The sequence below is a fragment of the Musa acuminata genome, chromosome BXJ3-11 (genome assembly GCF_036884655.1).
Source record: "Musa acuminata AAA Group cultivar baxijiao chromosome BXJ3-11, Cavendish_Baxijiao_AAA, whole genome shotgun sequence".
NCBI lineage: Eukaryota > Viridiplantae > Streptophyta > Magnoliopsida > Zingiberales > Musaceae > Musa > Musa acuminata.
Window position 1 is genome coordinate 29,657,739 of NC_088359.1, and position 16,172 is coordinate 29,673,910.

Sequence of the window (16,172 nt, forward strand, 5' to 3'; positions counted from 1 at the left end):
AATAATTTTTTAAAATCATTTTTTACAATTTAATATATATATATATATATATATATATATATATATATATATATATATATATATACTTTAAGATATTATCTAAAATTATAAAATTGTCAACATGATTTATGTATTCTATAAGGTGAAATTTCATTTGTTTTTAATTTTTTATATTATTTTACATTCATTTATATGATTATATATATATATATTTAATTAAATATATTTATTAAATTAAATTAAAAAAATATTTATTTATTTTTGAATAAATATTAAAAATTAGAAGAATAATTTTATCACATAATATTCAATGAATTTTTGAAATATAATTTTAGTAAACAACACTTACGTTAATGCATATTTAAAATATGATTTTCATATATTATATTCCAAACAATCAAAAGTATTTCATAACTATATATTCACTCAAACTTCTTTCTTCAAATACACATAAAAATAAATAAATATATTCTTTAAGACAGCTTTACTCTCTTAAAAATCTAAATCAGTAAGTATCGAACGTAAAAATATAAAAATAAAAACTAGGAAAAGATAATCTTTAAACTGAGTCAAAAGAGAGATGATGTTAGTAAAACATCCTCTAAATCATTGTTGATCCAAAGAACAATTTCCATTACTATTAAGGCTGCTCGAGTAATGACCCCCTCATTTTCATCATTTAGGTTATCCTTGTGGCTTTCGACAGTGAATGGGCACTTTCGCCCTTACTTATGTACATGCAAATATAGCCTCGTCGTTTGAAACCTTTAGTGATCGCTCCTTCTCTCTGTCGTCCTTTGGCCTTCCATGGGATGGATGCCTTTCGTCTTGGTTTGGTTTCCAAGTACTCGAAAGGCATGCAGTGGAGCCGAACACACAGACTGTTGGGACATCCGATTTGATCCTGTAAATTTTGGAGCACTGGATGATGGCCATTAATTTTGATTCATATAATTCGGATCACCACATGAACACATACATCTATGCAAAAGTACAGACATTGATATCAATATAATGTCCATTTCAGTGTTGAGCTTTGTTCTATGGACGTAGTGTTGAGCTTGCGTTTGCTACGACAATGTGCTCCAAGACGAAGCGACCGCCTACCCGACGCAGGCGATGACTCACTACCCGCAGCAACTCGTGTGGCAGACGCAATTTGATCCTAAATCGCCTTCATCACAAGCACGACAGGCGTTTGGATTAAGGTCGGGTGTGTCGAACTGGTGCCATAGATGAATGAAGAGTTAGTCTATCGACCTGCAAAACTAAGATGGAGAGGATTCGAAGACAATCGAAATCTTATTTTATATTTATTTTTTATTGGTGTCAGAAAATTATCAAAAAATTATTTGGAGTCTTGAATATTCTGAATTTGCAAAACTTTCATTAGAGGCATGACCGATAAGGTTTCTCTAACGTGTAAGTTAGTTCACAAAATGAGGTGTTATTATCGAGTCTTTTAGATCTAAATGCATAAGGAGTTTAAGAATGCTTTAGTGTGTTAAGAAACAACATACGAAGGACCTTTTATAGTGTGGCTTCAGGACCATTATATTCGATGATGCATATTGATGCAAAGGATGATTATGCGTTTCTCATTGTCTAAGTGGAATCGTGTCGCGTCGAACCTACTCTTATTCTTGATGACACCATATCAACCATATGATTTTGATAAACATGTGCCGATCATATATCGTGAGGATATCGACTAATGTATTCATAATAAAACATTGAGATATTAACTATAGTGTCAGAGTATCAATGACAAAGATACGCGATGGTCAGATCATTATTTTCCTATCCGACAATTATCTTATCGTCAATAGTTTCGACAAGACATCAAATATTATTATTGGAACGTTAAAAATGACCCTAACTATTAGAGGTTATCGTCGTCACGTCCTTTCAATACTGACTAACTCGACAATGTTCGGTGTCCACAAGCATTTCAACCTCGGAAGAAACGGCGTACAATTTCGACGTGCGATTTGGCCATTGGATTGTGGTGGGTGCGACAGTCCCCAAAAGTCAACGATGTGGATATATTAAAGAAACCGCAGTCGGCCAATCCATTGTGCTAAAAAAGATGGCACCCAAAGTCAAAGACGTGCATAAATAAAAGGAAAAAAAATGCCATGGAGAATCTTATCAGTAATTCTCTTTGGAATGGTTAAGCAAAAACTCATCATGATTAACTCAATAACACTTTTTATACTTTCTATTATTATTTCATGATGAGAATCTAATATACTTAACTTCTCTGTCTCTCTCTCTCTCTCCAAATCATGGTGCTCACACGGTTTCCTCGAGGGAGTCCCGTCTCAACTTATCTCTATTCATGGAGTAGACGTGGAAAGAGCTCGAAAAGGATTAATCAGTGCTTGATGCATCCATCAGCACGTTAACTCCAAAGTGACGATCGATCACCACTATGTAGTTTTGTTGAAGATTGCATTCCTGTACACAAATATTATTATCCCAAGTATTATAAGCCACTGACTTCATTGCGTAGCCACTCCAACCCACCACCAGTCTGCTTTGGTATTCCTGCGCACACACACACACATCATTATGGATCACGACCAGAATCAACATCGTGAGCATCGTAATGCACTGACGTTGTCGTATGGCCGCCACTCTAACGCCCACTACACTACTTTGTGGTGTAGTATTCATATTCCACAGCTATCCTTATCGTCGATGAGGAGAATCCATTGGCTTTACTCCAATTCTTTGAGTTGGTTGGTGGCCGCATGTGAAATGGATGCTAATAGGAAAGATAACGATGACGTTTGAATCAACTCGATTCGGTTTGAATTTATGTATAAGTCTAATAGATTGTCTATCGGATAGACGTAAATGTTCACTCGGGGAGTTGAAGGATGCTAAACACTTGTTTCATAGTTAGATTTGTACAAAAATTGAGATTGAATGAGTTTTTTTGATATGATTCTTTCGACGCCTATCGTAAGTAGCTTTCTATAGTGATTTAATCGAGGAGAATATTGTTAGAATTTTAATGATCATACATGTATAATTAAATATGTTAAGTCATTATTTTGATTAGTCAAAATTAAAATGATCTAATTAAAGTAAAGTTATTTGACGAAGGAATATAATTATTATGAAAATTAATTGTGTTGATACCATAAGTCATATTTCTAACTTAATGATGAGATAAGTTAGGAATATAAAACTTTGAGGCATAATTGTAGATTCATCAATCATGAATATAATTATAATTATAGATTCATTAGTTATGAATATAAATAGGGTTGTGGTCCTCGGTGTAGTATCTAATGAAGTTTCTTTTCGCCCATCAAAAGAGAAATCTAAAGTTCTTAAGGATAGGAAGGTCAAATAATCGATTAATTCAGAAAATACTTTAATGAATTCATTGTTAATATATTTCATAATTATTGTAGGATTTTATGTATATTATTGTGGATTTAATAAGTTTTATGGAAGCATTCTAAAATATTATTTTGGATCTATAAAGCATGTTTGAACCAAAATTTGATTTTGATTCTATAAAACAATTGTTTGATCAAATATGTTAAAATTCTAACGAATGAAATGTTTCATATCTTATCGTTCTTAGGGTATTCACCGAACATTTTTCGGATTATTATTATGGATTGATGTCCATGTAGTTTGATTATTGACACGCTCCGATAAGATTAACAGCTACAGTATAAGGAAATACTTCGATGCAGATGGTGGTTTAGTGATCTCTGCTAATTGCCTAACTCAATTCCCCCAAATGTGTGAACAGTGGAGCTTCTTAAGCCTTCGATTCGAATTAGGTTTGCACTCAGCCAATCATAACCCAAACGAGTGTTACAGTGACACGAAGAGCGCAAGCTTAAACTGTGTTCTGACACGCAAAATCTTATCTACCTACTGCGGAGAAAGTGACACCACGCTCGTCTGGAAGAAAGAAAAGGTTGGATGAGGTCGGCCATTAGCAGATGGGAAAGAATCCCACTAAGTGAACGTAAGGCTTCAGGAAGAAGGGAGAAAAAAGAAGCGAGCGACATGCCGAAACCTACTCGGTGTCAAAAGAAAGCCAGCCACCGGCTCCACTTTTCCTCCCGAGTCCTCGTTTCACACGCCGACTTTAATCTACGTGCATTATGGCCTCTGATTTGGACTGGTGGCCATGCAAAGAATGCCTATAAAAACCCTTGTGCTGCCACTCTTCGTGACCACACCTCATCCTCTCAGTTCTCTGCTTAGCTAGTAGTGTAGCTACGATGGCTGGCGTGACTCGAGTTAGGCTTTGGGCTCTTGCCTTCGTCGCTCTCCTTGGCCTCCAGGTAGCCTTGGCCACTAGATCCCTTCTTGGAACTAGCGGAGGAGGTGGCGGCGGTGGAGGAGGTGGTGGCGGAGGTGGTGGATCTGGTGCCGGTGGGTCTGGATATGGCTCCGGCTCCGGATCTGGATACGGAGAGGGTGTCGGCGGGGGGAGTGCTGGAGGGTACGGTAGAGGCGGTGGCGGAGGGGGTGGCGGTGGAGAGGGAGGCGGTGCAGGTGCTGGCTCTGGTTCCGGGCATGGCTACGGCTCCGGCTCCGGATACGGTGAGGGTGTTGGTGGCGGGAGTGCTGGAGGGTACGGTAAGGGAGGAGGCGGTGGCGGCGGTGGGGGAGAAGGAGGAGGGGCAGGAACTGGCTCTGGTGCCGGGCATGGCTATGGCTCCGGATACGGTGAGGGTGCTGGTGGTGGGAGTGCCGGAGGATACGGCCGTGGCGGCGGCGGCGGTGGCGGTGGCGGAGAAGGGGGTGGTGAAGGCGCCGGGGCTGCGCACGGGTATGGGTCTGGGTCTGGTTACGGCAGCGGAGGAGGAAATGGCCACTACTAGGTCAAGCAAGGTTCGGTGGCTTCAAGTAGTACGTGTAATAAGAGCTCTCATGCTGAACCTTTAAAGCCGCTGTAGGTTTAATTGGAGGTGGTGAAATCAGTGATGTTTGTGCGTGTGTGTAATGAATGCCAAATAAGTGAAAATGAAAGCTTATGTTCTCATGTTATAACGTAAGCGTACTCGTTGACACGAGGAATGCTTTTAAGTGAATGTGTGTTTCTGCTGTTGCTCTTCTTATCTTTGCATACAAATCCTCATGCGGTGTTGTTGCTAATCCAAAGATGGTGAGACCGAACAATTTCGTATGGAACTGCGAAATAATTAGAGAAATAAAAAAAGAGAGAGAGAGAATGAGTTCTTGTTAGAGGGTCGACGCTTCAGTTAACCGACATAGTCTAAACTCGAGAGCGTAGGAGTGTCCTAAGTGGTTTCAAAGGTGATTTTAAGATAACTCTGAGATGACTTCGAGGTAGAGGTATCGATCTCTCGGGGCACTACCTATATTAAGATTGATGTTGGAAGAATTTCTTTAACTCGATCCCTCCAACACTCCAATTAGTGAACGAGGTTTGTAGTGGGCAAGGATTTTTCTTGGGAATAGAACCTTCTGGTATAGCATAAGGGGTCAGCTTTTATACCTAGTCTCGGAGGGGATAATCTGTAACTACCCCCAAACGTATCCTTTTGATATTTTATTTATGTGGGCGATCAGAGGAAGACAGCCTCCTTGGACTGTTATCCACGGGGGTAGACAGGTAAAGGGTGACTTGGACCTTTTTTTCTACGACAACTTCCACGTGGCAATCAGATGACGAATGATGATTAGCCATTAATATATTTCCTATCATTTGTCTTCTATCCCTCTCCCACCCCTCCCTCCCCCCCCCCCCCTTTCTCTCCTATTAAAGGGGTCCAAAGTGTAACATTTAATTCATCTGACATACCTATTGCTAACCTATTCTTTTATAACATAAAGGAGACATACATTAGCATAGGCAGGTTTTCCCAACTCACGCGCCTCAAGCACATTTCACATTGTGACTCCTTATAGCAGATTTCTTTTCCCGCGAGTCAAGTTTTCCCGCCTCGTGCCTCGATCATAATGGATTCATCTTGGTGCGGGTCAGGTTTTCTTGGCTCACACGCCTTAGACACATTTCGCCCTACGTCTCCATTGTAACAGATTCCTTTTAGCGTGAGTTAAAAATTTCCAACTCACACACCTCGGGCATATTTCGCCTTACGCCTCTGCCATAGCGGATTCCACTTGGCGTAAGTCGGGTTTTCCCGACTCACACGCCTTTAGCACATTTTGCCTTGTGTCTTCATCGTAGAGGATTTTTCTTGGCATGGGTCGAGTTTTCTAAACTCATGCCTTGAGCACATTCCACCCTATGCCTTTGCTATAAAAGATTCATCTTGGCATAAGTTGGGTTTTTTCGACTCACATACTTCAGACGCATTTTGCCCTATTCTTTTATTGTAATGAATTTCTCTTAAAGCGGGTCGGGTTTTCCCTACTCACACGCTTGGGGCATATTCCGCCCGACACCTCTATCATAGCGGATTTCAAATCTTTTGTTTGTCATGGTGGTCCAAGTCCTCCCTCGGCCATGGTGGATTTTAGAGCATCTTCCTGTCGTGGCGAGCTTCAAAGTCCTTCCTCCACTATGACAAATTTCAAATTCTCTTACTATTGGTGTCTCGTAAGAATTGCTCTTGATCATGGGAGAAGAGAGATCGATATCCTTTTTATAAATCCTACCCCCCGTGGAGCAGGATTCATTCTTCCATTTGAGCCTCCAGAGTCTAGAGTCCCTAGAGCCTCGAGAGCTTTCAGCCTTACCCCCAGGGGCCTCCTTAGGAGCACCTCCCACCTTGCCCTAGTTCCTAATAAGGCAAGTCGATATTTGAGTCCCTCGCCCTAGCATTAGTTATGCTCTTTTGTCTTAGATCGGGATGTCTCTTCTTTCTTATACAAGTTCTTCCTGATCCTCTAGCTGCTAGTTGGTCGAGGTTTCTACTCCATCCTCAAATAGTTTAAGGGCGGAGGAGGATGAGTCCTCCTTTTCATCAGAGGAGGCATCTACCATAAACCAGAGGGTTCTTTAGGACTTGGAGTCCATGAGAAATTTGCATGACTATGGTTCAGTGATAAGCATACCTCTCTTAGATCGCCTGGGAACTAGATATTGTATAACAACCGAGTTCCATCTATAAGTTCCCAAACCTTATCAACACCCTTTTGATCTTGCTCTCAAGTCTTTCTACTTATCATGTGATGCATTTGAGGCAAGATTCCATTTTTCCCTCTACTTAGTGATAGTGTAATACCTCCAATGATGGGGGATATCACTTTCTCAAATAGTGCTCAACTCATTATGCTATCTAATAGTGTTCATCGAAGAATGTCGACGTGCTACTATACCCAGCACCCTCTTTGTCACTTATTTTCAATTGTGCAAGGGAAGAAGTAGCTACTACTTAGCTACTTGGGAGAGGGTTTCTAGGTCAGTGATGTACCTTCCAACAACAAAGTTAGAATGAGCGCTTCTTTCTCATGAGTTTAAGTCAAAAGACGAGGGATTCAACCTCGCATGATCAATACATTACATTAATAACACCCCTCCCTTCGTGTCTGATAAGGAGGTAGATTTAGAGTTTCGATTGAGGGATATACTTTCTTCCTTCGAGATAGTCCGAAAGATGGATAAGGACTAGTTGATCAATGCAGGTTTTAGCCCAACTCCTCAGGGTATGACCCAAACCTCCTATCACTTAACATTTTTTATTTTAACCTTCAGCTTTGTGATTTGCATAATCTATAGGCATAAAATCTGTACTACCTAAAAAGGAAGGTGCTTGGCTCCTCATTAACGTGACGGAGCCCTATTTGGCCCTAACAACCACTCATAAGCCATTAGTAAAGGTGTTGGATCCACCTCGACCTAGTCATCATGGCAACATTGACTAACTAAGAAAGAAACACAAGGTTATAGTGAGAAAGGCTTGATAATCTCAAAGGGACGACATACCCGAAGAGTCAACTTGGGAGATGGAGCCTCCCCTAGAGGTCGAAGTTATAGATCGTTCTTGAGGAAAAGGGGGAGCATGTCACAATCGATGATGGACCTATGCAAGGGAAGTCCCTACCCTTTACGGCCTTGCAGATGGTTGACCTATCAGACTCAACCCTAGATGCATCACTGCAGTTATAGTGGGAAGGTTTGAAAGAGATGCAAAAGGTGTGAGGTGAGAGCACGAGGGCTAGCCTCCCAAAAAGCTTAAGGAGGTTCGAGACTATAACTAGTACAATGGAGGATAAGTTGTTATAGCTAACTTGGGAGCTGGACGCGATGAATACACATAACTCAGAGCTCATCGAGGAAGTTATGATAGTTGTTGAGGAGACTCGCAAGCTAAAGGAAGTATTGGAGAGCGAGCAGAGCTAAATATTAGAGTATTAAGAGGAAGCAATTACTGACTATAATATGTTCATCAAGCTTCAAAGGGGGGGGTTTGGAGAGGATGATGTAGGTTTCACACCAATTCATGCACTAAGTCACTCTAACCCACTTCAAGGTGAGGTATCACAAGTTGAAGCTCGAGGAGGATCGGTTCATGGTTACCTTGAGGATCATAACATGTTGATGGTGATCAAGATACCCTTTGATGACAGCCCTAATTCATCGCCTAAACTACTATCTCTACTAGTCGTTCTCCCCTTTTTTGTATTTGGTTCATCTGGAATGTTTTAAGTGAATGAGGATTGACCTGAGATGGGATCAATTAGACTCTCCCCTCTAGAATCTTAGAACTCCCACTGCATCTTATCTAAGCGTCGGTCCATTTACTACAATTGGATCCTTAGGGAGTCATCTATCGAATCCGCTGATTAGGTCTCAAATTTGAGCAAAGCAAAGCGGTGGTGCTGTAGTGCGCTAAGTTCCACAATTGGGAAGCGGGGAGCTCCTTCGGCTAGTAGTTTTGCAGGCTTTGGGTGATCCTGAGATGTTGGCATTATGTTAGTTTGGGGGATCCTGACGGGTGCCGATGCCAATAGTGCTTGAGGTATCAATCGCGGTTGAGATAGTAGTATCGCTTATTAGGCTAGATGAGGCAAGAGCAATATGATAGCCTGCATCATGTCTGTTAACGTCTATACCTACTGAGTGAGGCCCAAGAACACATTGATAAAGACTAGTAAATGGCTCGAGTTCATCCCTAATGGTGAGAGACATGAGTCATTGAATAGATGCCAATACCACATTAGCGTTTGGGCTGAAGTTGGCACATCAACATGTAAGAAGGATGGAAATTGCCCCCTGAGTAAAAGTGCTATGGGTTGGAGGCAAAGCCTTCTCATTGGAGCATTCGTTGAGAGGATTGACGAGTGGATATTTTTGTGACATCAAGCTCTCCTTTTAACATGAAAATGTTAGGGGGATTTCATTGTTAAAATTTGACTTAACCCAACGTAATCCAAACCCGAGGGCACAATAGTATCCTAGATGGTTCCAAGGCGGCTTTGAGATGGCTCTGAGATGACTTTGAGATGGAGGTGTCGATCTCCTAGGGCACTACCTGCACTAAGATCAATGTCAGAAGAATTTTTTCAACTTGATCCCTCCGATGCTTAAGTTAGTAATCGAGGTTTATAGTAGATAAGAGTTTTTCTTGGGAAGAGAGCCCCATGATATAATATCAAGTATTAGCTTTTATACATGATCTTGGAGAGGAAAGCCTATAACTGTCCCAACGTTCTTTTTTGATATTTTGTTCATATGGACGTTTGGAAGGAGATAGCTCCAAATGGTCCACCTTGGATTGTTATCCTCAAAACAGATAAAGAGTGATTTGGATATTTTCTTTACATGCCAATTTCTATATGACAGTTAGATATTGATCGTTAATATAGGAGAACCTGAGGCCGTGAGAGAGAGAGAGAGAGAGAGGGAGGGGGGGGGGGGGGGGGGGAGAAGGTGTGTGGGGGTGGGGTTTGAGTGTGTGTTTTGGTGGGGAGAGAATGAGCGGCTCGGAGAGATGGACGCTGTGCACCTCTCCTGTATTCCCTGTGGACAACCTCTCCATATAAATGGCGTTTGCGACGGCAACAGAAGTCCCACAACTTTCTTCACGATTTGTGGCGCCATGTCTACTCTCTTGCGCGCCCTCGTAGCTGCAGCGCTGCTGCTCCTTGTGTTCCCCCGCGCCGGCGCCGGCGCCGACGCCAAGGCTGAGGATGACCACCATGGGAAAATTAGATACAAAAACCACGTCCACGGCAATCATCTGAAGGGCCACCACGGGACCTTCAAGTCCGGCAAGTGGGAATTCGCGCACGCCACCTTCTACGGAGGCAGCGATGGCTCCCAAACAAGAGGTCTGCCCTTCTCTCCCTTGCTTTCTACATGTTGCCTGTGTTTGCCTTCACGTACGTCACGCGCCGGAAACTCTACCCTTGCAGAGGGCGCATGCGGCTACGAGGACACGGTGACCGAAGGGTACGGGCTGCAGACGGCCGCCACGAGCACGGCTCTGTTCAACGACGGCCTCATCTGCGGCGCCTGCTTCGAGATCAAGTGCGTAAATGACAAGGAGTGGTGCAAGCCGGGCCACCCTTCCATCTTCGTCACCGGCACCAACCTTTGCCCACCCAACTACTACCAGTCCAGCGACAACGGAGGCTGGTGCAACCCTCCCCGTGTGCACTTCGATCTCACGCAGCCAGCCTACCTCCAGATCGCCCAGTACAAGGCCGGAATCGTGCCGGTGGCCTACCGCAGGTACTCGTCTTCTCGAACCCCCAACATCTTGTCAGAATCCTAACACCAGGACACGAATCACAATGCTGCATGCAGGGTCCCGTGCAAGAAGCGGGGAGGCATCAGGTTCACCACCTCCGGGAACCCCTACTTCCTCCTCGTCCTGGTGTGGAACGTGGCCGGCGCCGGGGACGTCCACAACATGCAGATCAAGGGGAACAAGGTGGGGTGGACTGCCATGTCCAGGAACTGGGGGCAGCGCTGGCAGACCAACGTAGACTTAACGGGGCAGTCGTTGTCGTTCCGGGTCACCGCCAGCGACGGCCGCCGCTCCACCTCTTGGCACATCACCCCCCGCAACTGGCAGATCGGGCAAACCTACGAAGGCAAGAACTTTAAGTTCTGAGCAACGCAGCAGAAGCTCCACCTAAACCCGTAGTTCGTCCTACGGATCATATCTCTGAGCTTGAGATTCATAGACTTCCCTGAAGACCGATCGAGCCGGGATGTAAGCATTTGTAATAGTATCTGAGACGGTGTTGCCTCCCACAGCAACACCATAAAGTATGTCAGTATGTATAATAGAAATTAAATTTACTACATCATTTGTCTTTAGTATTTTTTGCTATAACAATTACGTGGGATCGCTTATGTGACCTTTAACATCTAATTATAATATTAACAAACCATCCTAAATGAATCTTCTTTGTTTCATCGGATTGCATCTAACTGTTCACATATTTTTTTGGTAAATCCACAAATTTATCTCTGCCATTTCGACTACACAATATTATTTTTTGGCCGCTCTCATTGAGATTCCTAACGAATCATCATTCTACTATTCCATGGTAGAAATGGTACGAAAATGCTTTTATAATCTATTTAACCTTATTATGTGCTCAAATTTTGTATTACTAAAATGACATTTCATATATTCAATCTTAATTTTACTATCTATATTAGTTAACACTTTCTCTCCATAGCTCAATTTTAAATAATTCATCCTAACTCTCACTAAATATAATACTATTTTTTCCAACAAATCACATCCAATAAGTGCATCACATATCCGATTACTAATCAAAAAAATCAAAATCGATTCTTATTGTAACTATATAATTATAAGAACTCTCATAATTCTATTATTGGTCACAACACTGTGATGTAAACTCTTTTAATACTAATATAATTATTAGAAATGTTTTTCTTCTCCCAACTCTTACCGTGACAAGTCTCTAGATACTCTATTACAAAAAAATTTTAACTCAACTATAAAAAAATAAAAATCCTTTTCATGCTTATTGCATTTTAAGATAAAGATGCACGGAAAAATAAGAGAAAAAAAAGGAAAACCTAATGTTATAAAGGAAGACAAAAATGAGACAGAATATAGAATAACTAACAAGGATATATTAAATATTTAATTTTTCATAAATTTTAGCCCAAATTAGCTATTAATTGCCACAGTAATTAATGGTCGTCAGAGTTTTTTAGAATGCCAATGTGAATGACATGAGGAAGATCTTTTTTTTTTCGTTAACATGATGTACATGAGTACCATGAAAAAATTCACACCATGAAGACCAAATTTGACATCATAAGCCTTGAAAGAAATTTAACTCGATCATTGCAATGCTATTACTCTGGAAAAATCCACCTAGTCAGTGATGACAACCATAAGTTCAGCATTCACATAGTTTTTAGCACACTTGATCTTGTTTTGATGAGGGTTTAGTCCACCGAAAACTGTTTGCAGATACATATGACACTGATGATACACCATCGAAATTAGCCTATAAAATTAGTTTGTCTAAGCAATTGATTCCTAGTGAGAAAACTACTACAGGCAACTATGCAGAACGAACAAACCAAGAAACATTGAAAGGCATTCAAAAGCAATTTTAACTCCAAACAAGATAAAAATGTATGGCAAATTAAAGATTTACCTGATATGTTACATATGCCTCCAACAAAACTAATGGGATATACAGTTGGCCATCAAGATACCAACAGGTTATGTCTTCTGGATGATATCTGCTTTGCATGTTCTTTTGTAGTGTCCTGTTTGGCTGCACCGACTACAATGCACGGTATGTTTTTCACGATTGCTCACCTCCATGCAAAGCCGCTTCTTTTCAGGGCGTCCTGGAGGACGACGAAACTTCGGTGGACGAACCACTTGATTTTCATTGTGTGCCTGACCCTCGGTGGCTTTATTCCACTCGCTTCTGTCTGGAATTGGATACACTGGCTTAGAATATGTCTCCCGATACTTCGTGACAGTGAAGTACTTCTCTGTATATTCATAGATGTCTTTCTTACATGACAGGAGGGCTGCAACAGCGTGAGAACAGGGTATGCCATGCAACTGCCACTCACGACAAGAACAAGAGCGCATGCCAATATTTACAATACTGGAACAATCAGCTGACAGAACCTCAAATTCTACTTCATCAGAACGAAGCACTTGGTATCCAACAGCCCACTCAATGGCTTCCGAAATGTGTCTTTCAGCTGCAGGGGCAAGTCTAGACGTCCATTTTAAACCCTTTTCATGGCGTTCGCTAAATTCCTTCATCAATTTGCCATGGATGCTTTCGATAACTTGAATAACAGGTAGTTCACGAGCTTCAAGTATCCATCTATTGAACTCCTCAATGTTTGAAGAAAGATGTCCATAGCGTGGACCTTCAAGATAAACCACTGCCCAATGGTTAGCTGGAATTTGCTGAATCCTTTTGGCTGCTCCTGCACAGACTTCTTCAATTTCTGCCATCCTGTCCCTAAAGCCACTGGTGGTGACAGAATAAGCTGCCTTCCAAAGAAGATGAACAAGCCTTGAGTTCTTGAATTCTTTGTTCATGCTTTCTGTTAAGTGTCGCATGCATATTCCCTGGTATGCAGTAGCAAATTTTCTTCTCACAGCTTCAGTAACAACTGTCTGTCCATTGGATAGTACAATAAGCTGAGGTCTGGTTTCAGTGCTCGTATCTAGTAGTTTATGGAACTCTGACAAGAACCACATCCAACTCTCATCTGTCTCCATATCAACAATACCAAAAGCAACTGGAAACATTCCACCATTAGCATCAAATGATGTCACAGAAAGCAGCGTGCCAAGATACTTACTTCTGAGTTCAATTCCACCAAGGCTAATGATGGGCAAACAACCATTCAAAAAGCCATGAATTGATGCATTAAACGAAACAAAAATTTTCTGGAAACGATGGTCCGAACCTGTAGTAAATACTTGAGCAACACTTCCAGGGTTTCTTAGCTTTATCTGCTCACAGTATGCTGGAAGAAGACTGTAACCCTCTTCAGAGGATCCATATATGGCAGTCAGACCTCTTTCTTTCGCTCTCCAAGCTTGCTTGTATGGAATACTAATCCCATACTGTTTCTGAATGTCTTGAAGTATGTCCTTTGGCCTGTAATTAACATTGCTTCGTAGCCGCTCCTCTATGAGATTGACAATCCAGTCAACAGATGCCTGATTACGACTTAGCTGTGCATCTTTGCCACAAGTATGTGTCCCTTCAATGCTTCTTATGGTGAAAGTTGGTACATTTGGCAGCTTTACAGCACGAATTCGCCATGGACAACCTTCCTTGGCACACTTGGCAAAGTAGCGAATCAGATCACTCTTTATAATCTTAAGTTCAAAATGTTGTGCAATAGCAGCTTCTTTTATCGCCTTCCTAAAAGTTTTGACATCAGGGAATTGCCGCCCGACAGCAAAATTAAAATCTTCCATCCAGCATATGATGATGAACCAGTATGCAGGGATAAATTAGTTACTTCCTCTATGGTTACCCTTTATCATCTCTTTCTTCACGAACCATTTAACTTCCACAATAAGGCCAACAATCTCAAAAGTTCAATGATAATCACCTAGGAGGTGAGCGATATTACTCAAGTCTCCTGCACAAGAGTGACAACTCTAAACGAAGAGAATAATCTCTGTAAGATTAAACAATATGTGTACTGCATGCATGGTGATATTGATTTATTTCTCAACTTTGACACAACAAAACTCATTCTTTAATTTGGCAAGTCAACAAAAAAAAAACAACTTGCATTAATCTAACTCCAGCAAAAAGTGAATTCTACTAAAAGCACACAGTTAAAAAAAAGAAAAAAGATTATCATATTTTCTTTTGCACATAAACAAAAAGCAAAATCAATTTCCATTGTAATAGTTATATAAACTTCATCTGATTTGGCTTTTCTACTAGACAATAAATAAACAAAACATGCTATTAGTGGCAAAACATTCCAAGCAGCAGCAACATAACAAAATAATGCTTCACAGTCATTTTAACTCAGGTAAGTATCAAAGCTTCCATGTTGATCACACAAAAACCCAGTCCTTGCCGTCACACATGTTAAATGCTGACCGCCACATAAAGAGTCGCAGACAGGCGCACAATGCATTTGAAGAGATGTGTGCATCACATAATCTATTAATTTGTAATTTCGTCAATCATTCACAAGTTTTCCCCTTCGTAATTTGTGCCTCAAACAATCGCACCATAAACACGAAACGAAAATAATCTTATGTCATCGGCTTCCAAGAAAATTATTCTTCAAATTAATAGAAAAAGAAGCTCGAAGAGACCCAATTATAATGCAGTGAGAGTTCGGCGAGAAGGAGGCGGAACGGGCATGGCGGACTTACCCGAGGATTTCGAGAGGGCAGTGGACATCGTTCGCGACTGCGAAAGGAGCATCAACAGCACAAGACAGGCTTCGGCCGAAGCGATCGAAGGGAGGCCCCAGGCTTAGGAAGGGTTCGGGAGCGGATCACGGCAGCGGGGTGCGCAAGAGACTTAGATGAGACAGGAAGGCGTAGAGAGAAAACGCACGGCCGCGTAGGAGGTGAGATCGGGTGGTCCGGCTCCGAGAGGAGGAGGCGGTGGAGCCGTCGGCGAAGGGCAGATCGACGCCACTACGGTAGGGCTTCCTTGCGACTCTCCCTTGCAATTTTTCTTGATTTATGTTTTTTATGGCAACCGAGAAATCTTTGCTACGAATTCTATTTACGTATATTACCATTCAAAGTTCTGCCATATACATTTACATATTTATTTTTCTATATATATGTATTTGATAAATTCTTAAAAATCTTTATTTTTATTTGTCTAGATTAATATTTTTATTTTCTATATATATAAATTAAACAATGCTATTGTAAAGACTTTTTTATATTTATATGAATCAACGTATATTACCATTATATGAATTAAACAATGCTATGAATTCTATTTACGTATATTACCATTCAAAGTTGATTTATTTTTATTTATATATATATATATATATATATATATATATATATATATATATATAAAGTTTCCTCCAATATATGTAATATTTTCAATTATATTTTTAAAAATTTTACCAAAAAAATAAATAATATAAATTATGTTATTGATTTTTTTAAAAATAAATATCAACATTTTACAATGTGATGCATACGCCCTTTTCCTAAAATCATGTGGATAGTCTGTTTAATCATCATGATTGGACCAAAATGATT

The 16,172-nt window shown here is 40.9% G+C and overlaps 3 protein-coding genes across 6 annotated transcripts; 2 read left to right on the top strand and 1 right to left on the bottom strand.

Annotated features, from left to right (window-relative positions):
* Window positions 1-4,259: 4,259 nt before the first annotated feature.
* Window positions 4,260-4,865, top strand: LOC135653015 (glycine-rich cell wall structural protein 2-like). The gene has a single exon (XM_065174423.1). The coding sequence runs from the start codon at window positions 4,260-4,262 to the stop codon at window positions 4,863-4,865; it is 606 nt and encodes a 201-aa protein (XP_065030495.1).
* A 4,980-nt stretch (window positions 4,866-9,845) lies between these two features.
* Window positions 9,846-11,036, top strand: LOC135652412 (expansin-A4-like). The gene is made up of 3 exons (XM_065173305.1): window positions 9,846-10,248; window positions 10,333-10,651; window positions 10,727-11,036. The coding sequence occupies exons 1-3, from the start codon at window positions 9,909-9,911 to the stop codon at window positions 11,034-11,036; spliced, it is 969 nt and encodes a 322-aa protein (XP_065029377.1). The 5' UTR covers window positions 9,846-9,908.
* LOC135652411 (uncharacterized) lies at window positions 10,871-15,651 on the bottom strand. Of its 4 annotated transcripts, none has more exons than XR_010502125.1 (3): window positions 15,312-15,651; window positions 12,577-14,554; window positions 10,871-11,008 (listed from the first exon to the last, which is right to left on the bottom strand). XR_010502125.1 is itself a non-coding variant. In XM_065173303.1 (2 exons), exon 2 carries the CDS (start codon window positions 14,385-14,387, stop codon window positions 12,645-12,647), a length of 1,743 nt encoding a protein of 580 aa, XP_065029375.1. In that variant the 5' UTR covers window positions 14,388-14,554; window positions 15,312-15,651; the 3' UTR covers window positions 12,394-12,644. The 4 variants fall into 4 exon arrangements, 2 of the variants coding, with proteins under 2 accessions (XP_065029375.1, XP_065029376.1); XR_010502124.1 differs by having other exon boundaries at window positions 10,962-11,115; XM_065173303.1 differs by lacking the exon at window positions 10,871-11,008 and having other exon boundaries at window positions 12,394-14,554.
* Window positions 15,652-16,172: the final 521 nt, after the last annotated feature.

Coding starts and splice junctions, on each gene's coding strand:
- LOC135653015 (XM_065174423.1), top strand. CDS start 4,260: ATGGCTGGCGTGACTCGAGTTAGGCTTTGGGCTCTTGCCTTCGTCGCT.
- LOC135652412 (XM_065173305.1), top strand. CDS start 9,909: ATGGACGCTGTGCACCTCTCCTGTATTCCCTGTGGACAACCTCTCCAT. Junction 10,249..10,332: donor CGATGGCTCCCAAACAAGAG/GTCTGCCCTTCT, acceptor CTACCCTTGCAG/AGGGCGCATGCGGCTACGAG. Junction 10,652..10,726: donor GTGCCGGTGGCCTACCGCAG/GTACTCGTCTTC, acceptor TGCTGCATGCAG/GGTCCCGTGCAAGAAGCGGG.
- LOC135652411 (XM_065173303.1), bottom strand. CDS start 14,387: ATGGAAGATTTTAATTTTGCTGTCGGGCGGCAATTCCCTGATGTCAAA.